Genomic DNA, 19,389 nt, shown 5'->3' on the forward strand with positions numbered 1-19,389 from the left:
CCCCCCCACCGGTTGGCTGGTCCACAAGAATATTGTCAATATTAAACCGGTCCGCGGTGCAAAAAAGGTTGGGGACCCCTGAATAAAGATGCAGACTTGCAGTACCCCAAAGTCTACTTGTTCACCCAGAAATTCAACATACCACAGGCTCTCTCTTTCCCTAATAAGGGAAAAAGAGGAGTCTCTGTTTCACGGCCAGTGAGGAGAAATAACAAAACAATGTTAAAAGTTCATTAAAAAACACAAAATGCTGGCAGAACTCAGCAGGCCAGACAGCATCTATGGGAAGGTAATAACGACGTTTCGGGCTGAAACCCTTCATCAGGAGTGAAGTAACATGGGATGGTCGAGGGGGGGATAAGAAGTGGGGGGGAGAGATAAAGTAGAGAGCTGGGAAGTGATAGGCTGGAAGGAAATGGGCTAGGGGGAAGGTGGAGAATTATGGGAAATAAAAGAGAAAGAAAGGTAAGGCTGGGAGGAGAGATTATAATGAGGGAGGAAAAATAGAGAGAAAGAGAACCAGACTAAAATAATAGATAGGGATGGGGGTAAGGGTGGGGGGCAGGGGTATCAATGGAGGTCAGTGAGTTGGATGTTCATGCCGGCAGGAAGGAGGCTATCTAGGCGGGAGATAAGGTGTTGCTCCATCGACCTGCGTGTGGCCTCATCTTGACGGTAGAGGAGGCCACCGACAGACATATCGGAGTGGGAGTGGTCTGTGGAATTGAAGTGTGTGGCCACAAGGAGATCCCGTCACTGCTGGAGGACCGAGCGCCGGTGTTCAGCGAAACGGTCTCCCGGTCTGTGGTGGATCTCCCCATTGTATAAATGGCCACATCGGGAGCACCGGATACAGTATATCACCCCAGTTGACTCGCAGGTGAAGTGGTGCCTCAACTGAAAGGACTGTCAGGGACCTGGGATGGTGGTGAGGGAAGAAGTGTGAGGGCAGGTGTAGCACTTCTTCCGTTTGCAGGGATGAGTGCCCGGAGGGAGGTCCGTGGGGAGGGTTGGGGGGGATGAATGGACAAGGGAGTCGCGTAGGGAGCGATCCCTGCGGAAAGCTGAGAGTGGGGGGAGGGGAAGATGTGGTTGGTGGTAGGATCATGTAGGAGGTGGCAGAAGTTACGGAGGATTACATGTTGGATCTGTAGGCTGGTAGGGTGATAGGTGAGGACCAGAGGGACTGGTGGGCTGGTGGGGGGATGGGGTGAGGGCAGAGGTGCGTGAAATACGGGAGACGCGATGGAGGGCAGAGTTGATAGTGGACGAAGGGAAGCCCCTTTCTTTAAAAACGGAAGACATCTCCTTTGTCCTAGAATGAAAGGCCTCATCCTGAGAGCAGATGCAGCAGAGGTAGAGGAATTGAGAGAAAGGGATAGCATGTTAAAAGTTCCTTGTGTTGCTTTTTCCAAGCTCTGTGCCCGAAGAACTCGGGTCTCTGGGCACACAGCCAGCAGCCAGCTTGCTGCTTTTGATCTTCTGTCTCCCACAACACACCAATTTCTTGCGGAGGCACCGTACTCGAGTCCGCCCACCTCCACAGCCATGAAATCGTGGTACTCCAAAGGCACGCTAATCTTCTAGGCTGTGTGCCTTAGTATATCGAATAGCGGTCAGTCGTGAGACCCCGAGAGTGGGTCACATTCCCGTAAAGATCTGAAGTCAGCGTATAACTCCAGGTCAGGGTCTTCAAAGAACCCTGAAAGGGAAAAACAGAGATATTAAAGATAGAAGTAGAGCTGTTTCCGAAGATGTAAGCAAAGGAGTCGTCATTAGGTGCCATTGTCTCCTTAGCTCCACCCTGTTAGGTATGTTAAAGAAATAGAGTGAGAAACATAATAATGGGGAAAACAACGTGAGGTCAGTTTTTACCTGACAAAGTGCCAAGGCAGATGTTCTAGTTTACACTGTGCCTCACTTTGGCTATTGAGGAGGCAGTAGACACAGAGGTTACAATGGCAATGGGATTGAAAATTAAAATGACACTCAACAGGAAGCTCAGGATCATTCTTACAGACCGAATTCAGGTACTGCATGAAACACCACCCAGTCTGGGTTTGGTTTCTCCAGTGTAGAGGGGGATGAACTGTGAATTTCGAATGCAGCACAGGTCATTGGAAGATTTGCAAGCGACCCACTGCTGCACCTGAAGTGAGGTTTTAGGTCCTTGGATGGTGGGAGGGAAGAGGTGAATGAGAAAATAGTGCATCTGTGGTTGCATGAGCAGGTGTTGTGAAGGCAAGGGAGAAGATTGGGGAGTGATGAAGTAAGTATTTGCTGAGGGATGCAGAAAGGGAGAGGAGAGCTAATAAGTCTGCTAATGAGATCATGTTGAAGCTGGCAGAAACTGTGAAGGATCTGAAAGTTTTAACATGGAAATCAGAAGGTACACAAGAATAGGTCAGTGACCCGCGTTCCTATTTTAGTTTAATTTCCCTTTCACCGTGATAGCTAAACTCTGTCATACAATGTGGAAATTAGTTTTATCTTGTTTTTTTTTCCACTCTGGCTGCTTGGAGAAGTGCTTCCTTCAAAATGTTTCTTCCTGTTTTGATTTTCTGTAAAACTGTTTTTCACAGTAATACAAGTTTTTCCTCTATCATTAAAATGCAGTCATCTATTTTCTCATTGACCAATTAGGACACAAATTAGCACAACATCTGAACAGGCTTTTTCACTCACTGTATCTGCACCAAACATGATGCAAAATTAAACAATCTATTCTGTAGGTACACCATCCCTCCATCTTTGCATATTCATGTGTCATCTAAAAGCATCCTTTTGAACAAGTTTCTACTCATCCTTTTGGATCCCAGTGACCACTGACTCTTCATTTGTTTGCATCCCAGAGCCCTGTCATCAAGGTACCAAAATATTATTTTGCTGCAGTTTCTAGTGCTAGTTAGCTATATCATAGCTTTTTTTTTGGCCTTTGCATTCCATCATAGTGTTTCCCTAGCACCATCTCCACCACATAGCACTCCATTCTCTCCACTCTCCATTCCTAGTCATTCAAAAACAACCTAACATAGTTTATACCCTTTCAACATCAAGAAATGACAATTTAAAATGTCTCCAGGCAGATTGCAGCATTATTGAAGTTGCCACCAAAGTAAAATGCTGGAGACAGAAGATAAACATCTAGAGTATTTCTTGCTGTTTTTTAAAAATGCCATTAAACTATTGAAGAAAGTAGAGGTCTACTGACTAAAATCTATGTTTTGGATTAAATATTAATGTGCGAAGGGCCTAAAGAGGATTAAAGAGAGAATTTTGAACTGAAGATCTCAGCAAATTAAAGCATTTTCTAGTGCTGGGCAATTTCATATCAGGATGTATATGATGCATGTACCTTTGAAGTGCAAGAGGCAGTACTTGCAATCCTACATGTCATGGTCCAGTCTAGTTCAGAACATATTTTCTGAGGCGTGTGAGTACAAACATATGTCAAAAAATATATATCGGACTGCAAAGCACTCCAGCGTGTGGTGTAAACTGCCCAGCGGATTATCGGCACCAAATTGCCCACCATTAAGAACGTCTACCATAAATGCTGCTTGGGCAGGGTGAAAAGCATTATCAAGGATGCATCTCACCCTAAGCATGGACTTTTTACTCTGCTCCCATCTGGTAGGCACTACAGGAGCCTCTGCTCCCACACCAGCAGGCACAGGAAGAGCTTCTTCCCTGAGGTTATGACCCTGCTGAACCTCACATCACAGCGCTAAGCAGTATTGCACCCATATTATACTGTCTCAGTACATTTACATTTGTGTGCTGCAGCGCTTTTTATTCGCAGTTATTTTTTAAACAACACTATTCTTTGCATTTCTAATTAGATGCTAACTGCATTTCTTTGGCTTTGCATCTGTACTCGGCACAATGACAATAAAGTTGAATCTATTCTAATCTAATATGTGCAACCTGCAAGTTTGCCCTTGTTGGGTGTCAGTTTAAGCTTTTCACCTGCCATCGCTTTGAACCCACTATGGTTTCTTAGGTAAAATTCTTCAGCATAGCTACTTCTGACAAATTTTTCTTTGGGGTACGGGAATAATCAGAAAGTTATAAAGGGAGAGAAAATCTCTTAATACTTGCACCCAAGGTATTTATTTTTCTTTTTCTGTTTTACTTGTTGTGCATTGACACTATCTTCTGTTTAGTCCTTCAACCAGGCTAGTTGGGAAATAGCCAAAATAATGATATGGCATTTTTAAACTAGCCCTTACTGAAACTTAAATTGTTACATGTTTCTATTTCTTCTAATTTTCCAGAAGAAAATTAAGTATTTAACTTGCAGAGAAATTCCTAAAAAAAAAAAGAAATTCACCTTTTTTCTACATTTATCCAGTATAAGCACATTTATTACAGGTTCTATAAGGGAATTTTTTAAACTTCATAATTAATTTGGGCATTCTAATAGAAAAGCTTTTTGTAGCTGAGTTTGTTATTAGTGTGAAACAATGTAACTTAACGTTTTTTTTAATTTATGAAACATGCACAAATGCAGGGGCCGGAAGAGGATGAAGAAGCAGAATCTGAATTCACTGTGACCGAACTGAAACAAATGAGCCAGCAGCATGAGCAGCTGGAGAAACGAATGCTGGGAGAAGATTCGGATGAAGAAGATAATGTCTCCACTGAGTCTGTGGAGCAGCCAAGGAAGCCTGTGACTGAAGCTGCCTCTGGGTGCACGTGGGGAATTGGTTGGTGCAGTTATCTTATGGACCTATTACAAAGTGATGTTAAGGCACAGATCGGTCATGATCTGGTTTAATGATAGAGCAGGCTCAAGGAACTAAACAACCTTCCTTTCCCGTATTTCAATGATGTGTAGTCCTGGAAGCCTTCTGTTAGAGGAAGTTCAAGGGTAATAATTGGAGGTTTTTCCACACTTTCTACATGAAAGTGGTATACCTGAAAAGAAAGTGGAAGGTTCAAGAATAACTTTCAGAATTTAATGTGTGCTTAGGAATAAGATAACCAGCTTTCAAGAAAGGTAAACAATTTTGATACTCAACCAGGATTATTTTCTTGAAGTACTTATCTAAGCCAAGTACAGGTTCCCCTGAACTCAGCCATGCCTGTAACTATATACGTCAAATACCAAGGTTTGAATCATTTTAATCTCCATATTCAAAAGTTAATTTGTTATCAAAGTACATAGACACCATCATATATAACCCCAAGATTCATTTTCTTGTGGGCATACTCAATAACTCTATATTAAAATAATAACCCTAATAAAATCAATGAAAAACCACACCAACTTGGGCATTTGACCAGTGTGCAAAGACAACAAACTGTGGAAATAAAAAAGAGATAATAAATAAGCAATAAATCCCCACCATTCAGATAAAAATTGACTGTTTAGAAAGTGAGATAAAGTGGAGAGACACTAGTTTTAATCAACAAACTTGTGAGACATTGATGAAGTCACCATTTCTAGGCATACTTTTTTTTTTATTTCAGCGTTGTCTGTTTAGTTACAAATCTAACGCTTTTGAAAAGGTCACATTCCAGATGTCTGAAGTTTTCTCAAAAATTGAAGTGGTTCTAGTGTGGAGAGCACTCAGTGTCATGAGATCTAAGTGTTTCAGTCAACTACAAATCAATAAAACAACCTTAGTAAACTGGCAACTGTCCTTACTTTTCCCTAAACACTTTCATTAAATAAGTAAAATGAATGAAAAAAAAGTATTCCATGGAATACAACTTAAATTACGAATAGGACATGCTGGTTGGTTAAGGTGTCATCATTCAAACAAATGGATTTAAAAAAACAAGCATTGTAATTTTTGCTGTTTCCCACATTTATTCCCCACACCTTCCTGCAAGTACCTAGCTTCTATTTACTATTTATCGAGATCATCAAGTGTTTTTCTCTAGATCCCAAAGCAGTAAGTGAAATGCTATTCAGAGAATTATCATATCAACTAGATTATGTCTGTCAGATTTGTGATTGGATTTTAAATATTTCAACAGTGGAAGATGCTGTGGAGGATGAAAGTGAAGAGAACCCATATTCCATTGAATTCCAAGAAGACCGAGAAGCATTTTATATCAAAGACCCTAAGAAAGCACTTCAGGGCTTCTTTGACAGAGAAGGTAAGCATCGTCTTCCTTAAAGAAAAATGTTCTGCTTCCAGTAAAAGCAATATTATGGAAGTAATTCGCATCGGTTTAATAGCATTCAGTATCACTTTTTTTCAGTTTCTTGCTTGACAGCATGAATCCTTGTTGAGATATGGTTCTGTGAGATCTTTTTAGTTCTTCTCCCAAGCCATAATTCTTCATTTCTTAACCCACGTTATGATCATCTATTAAAATATTTAGTTATGGTGGTGCACAACTGAGCTTAATGCCTCGTGTTCTTACCCTCCATGTTTCCAGCTGAAGTGCACTTGCTCTGAAGTCCTCAGCCTAAATCCATTCACTTGAAGCCTTTTACTATATCAGTATTTCATTGTCAATCTGTGAAGTATGTAGGCTGTTTTACTACATTAACGTATCATAGTATCTTTATTATTGAAAATAGATATAATTTATCAATGTGAGTTACCTACACTGTGTAACTTGGGATGTAATTCTTGCTAAGTATATTTATAGTTTTGTTTTATTTTTGCAAAGGAAATGCAGTATTATTTGATTTTTCTCAAAACTCAAAGGACCACTAAGAAACTAGTGAGGTAAAAGAATTGGGACATTAGTGATGATATTTTATTCGACTATTTTAATGTCTAGCATCTTTTCAATAATCAGGGATAATTGACCAGAAGAAATAGAAATAAAATGCTGTGACAAAAAATTGGGAGTACAGAGCAGGTTAATCAACATCTACATTAAGGAAAAATCAGTCCTAAAATATAATCTGAAAGGTGGCTTTGGCCAAAGTTAAGATAGTGTTGGAAACAATGGATCTGAGACTTCGGTTGTAGAAATAAAGAGATTTATAAAATTTTACAACAGTTACATAACTAATTTGGTTTATATTCTTACGCTTTTGTAATGTTAAAATGGCAAACACTGTGCAAATGGAAGAACCAATGAATAACAGCAATATTCTATCAATCAATGTAATAGCTGGAACACTCGGCAGGTCAGGCAGCATCTGAGGAAAGAGGAACAAAGACCCTTTGTCAGACTTTTCAACTTGAAAAGTTAATGCATCCATCTATATTTTCAACTAGGTCATTTATATACATCACAAACTGCAGATATCCCAGTACAGATCGCTGCAAAATACTACTAATTACAGATCTCCAATTAGAATAAGTCTCTTTGACCACTACCATCTGCTATCGGTAAGCCAGTTCTGAATCCAAACAGCCAATTCAACATGGATCTCATGCATTTTCATCTTCATAAAGGACCCTGTGAAATGCATTACTAAAATCCATCTAGACCACATCCACAGATCTGTCTTCATTAGTCAAATAACTTTCGTCAAAAAATTCAATCAGTTTAATAAGACATGATTTGCCCCGCACAAAACTATGCTGGCTCACTCTAATTAGGTCATGGTTTTCCAAATGCACGTTAATTCTATTTTTAAGAGTTGTCTCCCTACCACTGACTTGAGGCTCACTGGTCTGTAGTTTCCAGGATTATCTCTTGTTCCCTTCTTGAATAATGGAACAACATTAGCTCTCACCAATCATCCGGCTGCATTTGTTATACTTTTGGCTCTAAATTCTTAACCTTAAATTCTACAATCACTAAACACCTCAGCAGGCTTATCCTCCGTTTGTTCTCACCGAAGCCTGTTGAGCCAAAGCCACCCACTCCAACACTGGCCACTCCCACAATGGCTGTTCCACTTACCAAAGCAAGCTCCTGCTCCACAGACAAGTTCTGACAGGCCCCAGTTACTTTTTAAAACTGGCGTGTAAAGTCCACAACGAACTGTCTATAAACTGTCTATGATCTCTCGATCTGCAGACAAGTCCCGACAGGATGAATTCTTCCACTATTTCTGTTTCTATTTCAGATTCCACCATATACAGTTTTATTTGTTAATCTTACAGTTTGTCAGATACCGTGACAGTCCTCCAGGAATGTACTGCCTTTCCAGCCTGAGATTTCACTCTTGTCCTCCCAATGCGGACACCTTCTGTTTCCTGGTATGTCGTTACCAGAAGCACAAGACAGCAGCCCACAACTCAGCATCTGATATGCTGTGGTTATCAAGAATAACAAAGGTACACACATAAAATCTGGAGGAACTCAGCAGGTCAGGCAGCATATCAGATGCCCAATTTTGGGCTGCTGTCTTGGAATTGAACAAACAGTCGAAGTTTTGGGCGAAAATCCTTCATAGAATCAAACATCAACTCTTACAGCACCATCATGGCCTTTTCACTTGGGCTTTGGACAACCTTGGTCAATTCAGTGTCACAGTGAGCAGAATATTTACCTAGTACGATGTCAAATGGCTTTTGCCCTTCCTTTTATCATTTGGCTACTTTCTCACTGCCAGCTCCAGGATATTTCTGTGTTCCATGAGAAATGAGAAAATCAACTCTTATATAAGAATTGTTCGTTTTCCTCAGAATATTGGCCATAAGGTTATAGTGAAGCATAAAACAATAGACTCACAGGTCAGTGCTGCTGTTTATGCTTTTCACATGCCTGTTCCTATCTTATCAACAGTGCTTTCTATTCCTTTCTACCAGATATAGTTGTTTGACAAAATACATTTAGAACAAATGGTTTCCATTTTTCAATTAATACTGATAGAAGGCATAACATTAAGTTATTAGCCTACTCAGAATGAATACTAGACTGGAACATGGGTAGACATCTACATTTGATAAATAGATTGAAGGATCCTGATGAGGTTTCACTAGGGCACAAGGTAAAAATGTACAGCAGGAAGCTCTCTGATTTAACATAAACCCAAGAAAATTTGCAGATGCTGGAAAAATAAGAAAGCATCTATGGAGAGGAATGAAAAATAGACATTTTGGGGCCCAAGTCCATCAATGGGACTGGAAGGATCGTGGGGTGGTAGCCAGAATAAGAAGGTGGGAAATGGGAAAGAGTGATAGGTGAGATCAGGTGAGGGAAGAGGAATGAAGTAAGAAGCTGGAAGGTGATAGGTAGAAGAGGTAAAAGGCTGAAGAAGGAATGTGGTAGGAGAGGACTGTGGACCATTGGAGAAAGAGGAGGGGGAGGGGCAGCAGAAGGAGGTGATGGGTAGGTGAGGAGAAGAGAAGGAGAACCAGAATGAGGAATGGAAAAAGAAGTAGGATTGTGAGAGAAATTACCAGAAGTTTGAAAAATCATTGTTATCCTGATTTAATACGTGCTTTGCATTATTGCAGATGGTGGCCCAGGAATGTTTTACAATGGGAAATTGAATAGTGAAGTTTGACCAGAGGCATACTGTTAAAGCGCAGTTTTATGCAGCACAGCATCTGACATGGTTTGATTACTGTGCATAGAGAGTTGGGTAGCTGCCTTGCATACTATTATACTCCACAGATAAATTAAAAAATCTGGTTTACATGGAAACACAAAGTGTCAGGAATCATTATCAAGACTTGTTCCCAATGTAGAACTCATTCATCCCAAGAGTCTGCATCCGCATGAGAATAATATCTGATCATCTGGGGAGTTCAATATAAGGAAAGGAATAAATTACCCAGTGGTCTGGATTAAAGGTGAAATATTTTTGTTGAATTCAATTTAAAACTGTCCTTCAGGCAGCTTTGTGCTTATCAGATTAAAAGAATTACTGCCACATTGCGAGAGGTTACCATTGATCCGTGTGCAACTCTTTTTCAATTGGAGAAAAACAGTTTCTCCTCTCTTTGATATTTAAGCAACATTTTCAAAACCTACTATGGTATTTTGAAAGTGGCTGTACAGCTGCTAGTTGGCATTATAAATATATACTGCCTGACCAACCAGCTACCCAATCCAATCCTCATAAAGTGTATCCTAGTGAATTGCTGGCTTGTTTTCTGAGCGAGTTTATCCAACAATACTTTCTACCTTCAAACTTGCAGCAAGTGTCAGTAAGTAAACTGTGCAGGAATATGAGAAGGACTTGTTTTGATTCCACAACTTCCTCAAGGAAGTTGTGGAATAAACATTGTCTAATATTTTTAATACATTTAAACATCAGACAAGCAGAATTATTGCCGAAACATGAATTTTGCTCACATACTGTACCATGTGATGGTCAGTGTTTGCAAAGCTTTCTGGAAGTTTCATTGGTTGCATTGTGTTTGCCAATCTGTCTCCTTTGGGTCTATTTTCAATCCTAAATCAGATGATTGGGTTTCAGCTACCTGGGTATGTAATCCAGTGGTACTCCAGCAGGGTTTATTCCGTACTAGTAACCTCCAATGAGATGGCATGAACATCAATTTCTTCAAATTCCCCTGCTTCCTCTCCTCTTCTTCAATTCCCCACTTACTTCTTCTCACCTGCCTATCACCTCCCCTTGGTGCCTCCTCCTTCCCTTTCTCCCATGGTTCATTCTCCTGTCGCATCAGGTTCCTTCTTCTCCAGCATTTTACCTTTTCTACCAATCACCTCCCAGCTTCTTACTTCATCCCCTCCCCTCCCCCACCCACTTGGCTACACATCATCTTCTAAATGGTACTCCTTTCTCTCCCTCTCCTTCTATTTCTGGCTCCTTCCCCCTTGTTTTCCAGTCCTATTGAAGGGTCTCAATCTGAAACACACACAGTTTATGTATTTCCATAGATGCTCCTTAACCTGCTGAGTTCCTCCAACATTTTGTGTGTTTACTCCAGCAGTGACTGCCTTCCCGATGGAGCATTAAACTGATGTCTGTTTACCTTTTGATATTTTCAGTAGTCACACTGGTCTCATGACAATATATAAAAATGAGCAGGAAGAATCCTTCAGTGCCCTATTATTTCTTATTATTATTCAACGCAATCATATCTTAGATTTATATTATGCCTTTATTCTAGTAAGCATTCTGTGGCACATTAAAAGGCACAGGAAGGGATGGATAAAAGAATGAAGATAAAAGTGACGAACTTAGTAGCAGTGATATAAAACTTAGTTGAAATATTGAGTTTCATTCGGTGTTTAAAGCTGAAGAGAAAAATTTATATGTAAGGGTCCTCCTCAGATTACAGGTAGTCCCTAGGTTACATTCGAGTTCCGTTCCTGAGTGCGTCTTTAAGTCAGATTTTTACGTAAGTTGGAACAAGTACATCCGGTATTATTTAACGTCAGTTAGTCAAACACTTGTCTTAGTTTATAGTATATATTTTGCCTTTCTATGCATATAAAACACTTAAGAAACATATGTATTCCAATAATTAAACCACTACGTTGCTTAGTAATAATTGTAGCTTTCATCGGGGCAGGGCCTTTCACATGCTCCATTATTCTCACTTTATACGTTATTCTTTAAAATTGTTCTGATCGTTGACCAACTGTAGCCTAATGCTTTTCCAATGACCGATGGCGTTTCACCTCTTTCTAAATGCTTTATTATTTCCGCTTTATTTTTAATTGCGATCGCTTCCCGTCAATGGAACAGAAACACTGCGGGCGGTGGGTCCCGAGCTCCGCCGGCTCCCGAGGTCTGTTGGGTCCTAAGGACCGCCGCATTGAGACGGGCTAAATGGGACAAGTGGGGGCTGTGCTGGGTTTGGGTATTTGATCCTGCACAATATTCCGCGTGGGAATTTAAACTGGAGGTGGAAGTGTTTTTTTTTATAAAGTCGAGTTGCAAGCTCAACATCAATCTGGCATGGATGGTACAGGAGTCGCTGGATTGACATCAGCCCGGACGGGAGCGGTCTGTCACTGCATTGAACTCGGAAACCTCCGTTCTTGAGCCCAGTGCTAATCTCACTGCGCCACCAGCCAACCGGAGTGGTGGGGGGGAGGGGTCAGGGTGAATCTTACTAAGAAAAGTTTAAGCCAAGTAGAAAATTAAATACTCAACACAGTGTCAATGGCAACGACTTAAAATGATGGATGGCGTCCTCCTTCCTCGGTTCGACGAATTTTCCTTAAGTCGGACGTTCATAACTCGGGGACTACCTGTATTGCATGGTTCCAATTCTGAGAACTGCTCATAACTGGGACAGGTTGTGAGAATGGGCAAAGAAGTGGCAGATGGAATACAGTGTAGGAAAGTGTATGGTCATGAACTTTGGTTGAAGGAAAAAGGCAAAGACTGTTTTCTAAAAGAGGAGCAAATTCAGAAATCAGAGGTGCGAAGGAACTAGGGAGTTCTTGTACATGATTCCAAAAAGGTTAACTTGTAGGTTGAGTCAGTAGTAAGGAAGGCAAGTGAATTGTTGCCATTCATTTCGAGAGGGCTAAAATACAAAAGCAACGGTGTTATCCTGAGGCATTATAAGATTGGACATACTGCGTTTGGAGTATTATGAGCATTGGAGAGAGTCCAAAGAAGGTTCATGAGAATGATCCCAAGAATGGCTCTTGGTCTGGGGTTTGAAAGAATGAAGGGTGATCTCATTTAAGCTTATCGAATATTGAAGGCCAAGGCCAAGATAGAGTGGACCTGGAGAGAATGTTTCCTATAATAGTGAATTCTAGGACCACATGGCACAGCCTCATAATGCAAGGACATCCCCTTAGAAAGGAGATGAGAAGGAAATTCTTCAGCTAGGGGATGTTGAATCTATGGAATTTGTTGCTGCAGACAGCTGTGCAGGCCAAGTCATTGAGTATATTTAAAGCAGAGGTTGATATTAGTAAGGGGGTCAAGGACTCAATGGGCTGAAAGGCCTAATTATGTTCCTTTGTGTTATGGATGATGAAATGGTATACCACAGTTTCTGATGTTAATTATGTATCTCTACTGTTTGATTCCTATTTCAAAATATCTGTTATGCTTTACATTTTCTTGCAGGTGAGGAGCTTGAATATGAGTATGATGAGCGAGGCTCTGGTACTTGGGTCTGCAGAGTCAGGTATTTAAATGTTATCAAGAATTGAAATATTATTAAAAACACTTGTAGTTCTGAGCATTAAATTACTTGTGATAACTAGTAAAATGGTCTTCTCTGGCTAAAGGTACATCCTCGTTCAACCAGAAACAAGCTAGAATCAACAACATATGATTCTAATTTAGCAATCACCATGCGTAGCAATTGCATACATACTTCTGTTCATTAACCCTCCCCTTTTCTTAACTTGAGCATCTTTGTACTTTTACAGAGATGCTAAAATCAGTTGCAGTGCCTACCTTACTGGAAGATCAAAGTTGTTTTTCAAATACAGAGTCCTTCCCAGCAGACATGGCAAATTCCAATAAATTTCTTCAATTAGATTACTTGATTCTAATTATGCAATTACCTAGCTTATTTTGTGTCTTAACCTAGCAAATCTTTTCATCAGCAAATTTCAGAGTATAATAAATTGTTGCATCAGGACTCAGGACTGAGAACTAGGGACTTTTTTTACTTTAATTTTGAAGATTCTAATCTGGAACAAAGTTAATGCTGCAATATAATCTTGTTAAGATATAAAATGAAAAATGATCTAGTATTTATTAAATATGCTGTTTGGTGGAAATTTTAAATTAATCCTAAGCTCTTGACTAATGTTTGAGCAAAATATAATTGGATGGTCGCTGTATGTCAGATGCTGAGACACATACCTGGGTCTAATACTTATCAAGCAATACCTGTAACTTCAATTAACTTCATTGCATTTTGCAAATACCGAAGTACTAATTTTCCAAAACTGCACCTCACTGGAGAATCTCATACATTCTGACTGCATTCAGAAACAAGAATAGGAATAGGCTCTATGTTCTTCAAGCCTGCTTTCACTTCTACACCAGTTACATTTCTGCCATATACTTTAATTCCCTTATGTTCTTGCACTTTACATCTAAGTGATTTATTCTCTAACATCCAGCAAAAGGAGTTGATCTAAGACAAATTTCCCTTGCAGAAAGCTAGATGTTGGACAAGAGCTGTCTGTCTGTTTCCTATTTACATTCACAAAAATAAACTAGATTGCTCGTGTATACAAGGCAGCAGACAAGATCTTATTAGAAATGGGGATAACTAGTCGGAGCATTTGGCATACTCAGTGTTATGCCCTTTGCCACAAAGTAATACATCACTAATTTGCAATAGGAAGCCTACTGTCTCCTATTTCATGGGTGATATGTGACTTAAATAAGAAAAGAGGAACCACAAGAATAAGCAATTGAATATAAAATAGGTAATCATTCTGTGAAGATAATCAAGAGTAAGTGGAGATGATTCAACTCTTGTTAGAGATGGTCATTGTCTGGTATTGGTGCTATAGACCATAGAATAGTACAGCACATTACAGGCTCTTCGGCCCACAACGTTGTGCCGACCCTCAAACCGTGCTTCCCATATAACCCCGCACCTTAAATTCCTCCATATACCTGTATAGTAGTCTCTTAAATTTCACTAGTGTATCTGCCTCCACCACTGACTCAGGCAGTGCATTCCATGCACCAACCACTCTCTGAGTGAAAAACCTTCCTCTAATATCCCCCTTGACCTTCCCTCCCCTTACCTTAAAGCCATGTCCTCTTGTCAGTACAAGAGCAGTGGTGCCCTGGGGAAGAGGTGCTGGCTGTCCACTCTGTCTATTCCTCTTAATATCTTGTACACCTCTGTCATGTCTCCTCATCCTCCTTCTCTCCAAAGAGTAAAGCCCTAGCTCCCTTAATCTTTGATCATAGCCCATACTCTCTAAACCAGGCAGCATCCTGGTAAATCTCCTCCGTACCCTTTCCAATGCTTCCACATCCTTCCTATAGTGAGACGACCAGAACTGGACACAGTACTCCAAGTGTGGCCTAACTAGAGTTTTATAGAGCTGCATCATTACATTGCGTCTCTTAAACTCTGTCCTTTGATTTATGTAAGCTAACACCCCATAAGCTTTCTTAACTACCCTATCTACCTGTGAGGCAACTTTCAGGGATCTGTGGACATGTACCCCCAGAAACTTTCAGGGATCTGTGGACATGTACCCCCAGATCTCTCTGCTCCTCCACACTACCAAGTATCCTGCCATTTACTTTGTACTCTGCCTTGGAGTTTGTCCTTCCAAAGTGTACCACCTCACACGTCTCCGGGTTGAACTCCATCTGCCAATTCTCAGCCCACTTCTGCATCCTATCAATGTCTCTCTGCAATCTTCAACAATCCTCTACACTATCAACACCACCACCAACCTTTGTGTCATCTGCAAACTTGCCAACCCCCCATATCCAGGTCATTAATAAAAATCACAAAAAGTAGAGGTCCCAGAACAGATCCTTGTGGGACACCACTAGTCACAGCCCTCCAATCTGAATGTACTCCCTCCACCATGACCCTCTGCCTTCTGCAGGCAAGCCAATTCTGAATCCACCTGGCCAAACTTCCCTGGATCCCATGCCTTCTGACTTTCTGAATAAGCCTACCATGTGGAACCTTGTCAAATGCCTTACTAAAATCCATGTAGATCACATCCACTGCACTACCCTCATCTATATGCCTGGTCACCTCCTCAAAGATCTCTATCAGGCTTGTTAGGCTCGATCTGCCCTTCACAAAGCCATGCTGATCAGACCATGATTCTTTAAATGCCCATAGATCCTATCCCTAAGAATCTTTTCCAACAGCTTTCCCACCACAGACGTGAGGCTCACTGGTCTATAATTACCTGGACTATCCCTACTACCTTTCTTGAACAAGGGGACAACATTCGCCTCCCTCCAATCCTCCGGTACCATTCCCATGGACAACGAGGACATAAAGATCCTAGCCAGAGGTTCAGCAATCTCTTCCCTCGCCTCGTGGAATATTCCGTCAGGCCCCGGGGACTTATAGGTCCTAATGTATTTTAACAACTCCAACACCTCCTCTCCCTTAATATCAACATGCTCCAGAACATCAACCTCACTCATATTGTCCTCACCGTCATCAAGTTCCCTTTCAGTGGTGAATACTGAAGAGAAGTATTCATTGAGAACCTCGCTCACTTCCACAGCCACCAGACACATCTTCCCACTTTTATCTCTAATCGGTCCTACCTTCACTCCTGTCATCATTTTGTTCTTCACATAATTGAAGAATGCCTTGGGGTTTTCTTTTACCCTACTCGCCAAAGCCTTCTCATGCCCCCTTCTTGTGATTATTATCGCTAATTACCAGCCCCTACCTGAAGAGTTGTTTGGTTTTAATGCTTGTAGCCACAGATTGCTGCATTACCTGAGAATCAACAAATTAAACTGAATGTTGTATAATCATCTTCAATCAGTTATGTGCCCCAAAGACTTATGGCATACAGGTATCATTTCAAAGTTTGTAAATGGTGTTTTAAAAAGTTCAAAGGTAGCTTCTACTGCACTGTATTCTATTGTACTGCAATAATTCCACAGTATGATGAGATGGACTCTTGACTTCACAAGCCATCCTATTAAAACCTTGCATCTTATTGTTAACTTGCACTGCAGTTTCTCTGTAGCTGTTACACTTTTTATTCTACATTCTGTTAATTTACATTGCATTGCCTCAATGCACTGTATCTGTATGAACAATGTACAAAACCTTTTCACTGTACCTGTGAAAGTAGACAGATTCCAATTCTAATAGAAAATAATGTGAGATTTCAGGAGGACTTTGGTAAAATATACAGACTTTTCTGCTGTTAGATAATTTTGTAGAAAATGTTGAAAAGAAGGATATGAAAAACTGGTTGCAATGTTATTGGAATTACATGAAAAAGATACTTGATATCACATGTACCCAAGTCTATACAGGTGTGAGAACAATTGGTGCAGATTGAAATGTTTATGAAATAAATTACCAGTATAGAAATGGACTGCACAATCAAGAGATTAAACCTTTAAACAACATTGTTACAGCCTCAGCTGCTGAATTGTCCACATTTCTAGGTACCATACTCTTAGAAGAATTTTAAGGCCTTGGTTAGAAGATGCAAGAGGTTTACTACAATAGAGCCATGCAGCATTGAAACACCCTTGAGTCCACTGTCCACACTGGCCACCAAACACTCATTTACATTAATGCTTTTTTTATTTTTCCCTCAGATTCCTCCAGACACTACCACTATATTTTTTTCAAAGAGCAAGAAGAAATTGTTTCTCATCATAGCAGAGTTGGGTATAGTTGGGTACATTTGTGTGGCAGTGGATTGGTTCTAAGGCTAGTGACCCGGTACAGCCATCCAAAGACATGAATACATTAGTAGATATAAGAGTAGGTACACCTGGACCTTAAATGTCATCTCCAGAACCCACCCAGCCTCATGGAATTGGGTAAAACATGATCAAGGAAACTTCATGATTATTATCTACCATCCTCCTTCAAGTTCTCCTCCATGAGCAGGTCTTGGGGTTGAGGTTGGAAGCACAGACATTGGCAAGGGTAATGTTTTGGATGGCTGTTTATTGCTATCAATGACTGGGCTGTGCAGGAGACAGTGCCAAAACTGGTTTACAACAGAGGATAATCAACAGGAGGGAAAGTGTATTTTGCCTTGTTCTTACCTGTCTTATTGATACAGATATATCTGTCCATTACACCATTGATAGGAGAGATCACCACTGTCCTGTCTGCACACTGAGAACACCCTCCATCCTGTTAAGTGGCACTGCCATCATGCTAAGTGGATAGAGATGGAACAAATCTGTTATGACTACATGCATACTAAAGAGTACACAGGAGATCTAGGTAACAGATCACACAGACATTGGAGCATGCAAAGTCCTGTCCTATCTTATCACTAATGGACAATTTAAAAGCTAATAGAAGAAAGAGGCTACAAGAATGCCCCTGTTTCTAACAATGTCAGGGGTCAGCATGTGAGTGATGAAGGCAACCAGTAGTGGCACATAGATGTATCTTAGCCTCCTCCTGAGATCTCTGCCATCACAAAAGCCAATTCAATTTACTCCACTTGACATCAGCATTGGATGCAGCGAGAGTTTGAGACGATAAAACGTCCCAGCTCTGCTGCTGAAGATTTGTGCTCTAGCTAAGATATTCCAATGGACTTAAAGCACTAGTGTCTTCCCAACAATGTGAAAACATATGAGTATATCCCATCCACAAAAGGCAGGAGAAATCAAATCCAGTGGATAAATGTTTATTCTCATCTATCAGTGGGGTAGTGGTAGTTGTCTCACACACTGCTGTCAAACAGCACAAACATGCCAAAAACCTATTTACCAATGCCATTTTGGATTTTATTGGTGCCATTTTGGTCCAGACCTTTGGGCCAAACAAGGATCAACAATCTGTATTCCTGGAGTTCAGATTGATTGCAAGGCAGCATTTGATCAAGTACAGCATTAAGAATTGCTGGTAAAACTGAAGTCAGTAGGCATTGTGAAGATTTCATTCCAATGGCCACTGCTTGCAAGAAGAAAATTGAATATGACTGTCTGATCATCCTACACCCGCACATTGCTGCAGTTCTTCTTCAGGGCACTCTCTTAAGTTTGTCTGACCCTTATCTGCTTTCATCAGTGACCTTTCCTACAACCTGAGGTCAGCATGTTAGTTGAAATTTCATGATGTTAAATACTATTTGCATCTCCACAGAAAATGAAGCAGTCCATGACCACAAGTAAAAAATGGATAACAGTCAGGCATTGACTGATAAAGTGGCAGGTTAACATTCATACCATAAAAATCTGGGACAATAATCATTAGTTATTGATGTCATCTACCCTTGATATTCAATGGCATTGTTCAAGTTCAAATAAAACTTGACCAAGGTACACAAACAACACAGTACATACAACTCACACACAACACACAAAGTCATTGCCATATGAATCCACCACCAAAGGCATTCTGCAGGGTAGGGAAATTACCATTGATCAGAAATTCAGCTGGACTAGCCATAAAAAAATGGTGCTTGCAAGTGAAGATTAGAATTTGAATATTTGTATAGTGATACACTGGTTGTCAGACTAGCGTAGTTACTGGCCCAACAGCCAGTAACTATGCTAGTCTGACAACGGCTCTCAAATTTCTGACCTCTGCCACCGTAAAGAACAAAGACAGGGTTGAGCAATAAATGTTGGTGTTCTCAGCAACACTCGCATCTCAGGTAATGAATGCATAAAGGTAACTGTAGGACACAGTCTTCATGTGACTTGCAAATAACAAGGGGCTATGTGGAAGTGCAATAGACTGTGAATACTTGGGCAGTGTTTTTGCACAGGGGCAGCATGAGATCATGGGTTAAGTATCATCCTTCCCTGTGCTATTAGTTTACAGCAATTCATTCTGTATTGAAATCTGCATGAGGCAGATCTGAATGGATTCCTTAGCTACTTTTGTATTGAATGAGGTAAAGGTGTGTGTGTGGATTTTTTAAAAAAATTTCTACTAATCCCTGTTT

At 40.6% G+C, this 19,389-nt stretch overlaps 1 protein-coding gene across 3 annotated transcripts in view; it reads left to right on the forward strand.

Annotated features, from left to right (window-relative positions):
* slc4a1ap (solute carrier family 4 member 1 adaptor protein) overlaps positions 1–19,389 on the forward strand; it is a 153,245-nt gene that overhangs the window by 50,785 nt on the left and 83,071 nt on the right. For all 3 annotated transcript variants that reach the window (XM_059982807.1, XM_059982809.1, XM_059982808.1), the window contains 3 exons: positions 4,514–4,709; positions 5,989–6,111; positions 12,884–12,944. In XM_059982807.1, coding sequence (XP_059838790.1) covers positions 4,514–4,709; positions 5,989–6,111; positions 12,884–12,944 — 380 coding nt within the window. The remainder of the gene's footprint in view (positions 1–4,513; positions 4,710–5,988; positions 6,112–12,883; positions 12,945–19,389) is intronic.

This window comes from Hypanus sabinus, chromosome 10 (assembly GCF_030144855.1).
Source record: "Hypanus sabinus isolate sHypSab1 chromosome 10, sHypSab1.hap1, whole genome shotgun sequence".
In the NCBI taxonomy this organism is placed as follows: Eukaryota; Metazoa; Chordata; class Chondrichthyes; order Myliobatiformes; family Dasyatidae; genus Hypanus; species Hypanus sabinus.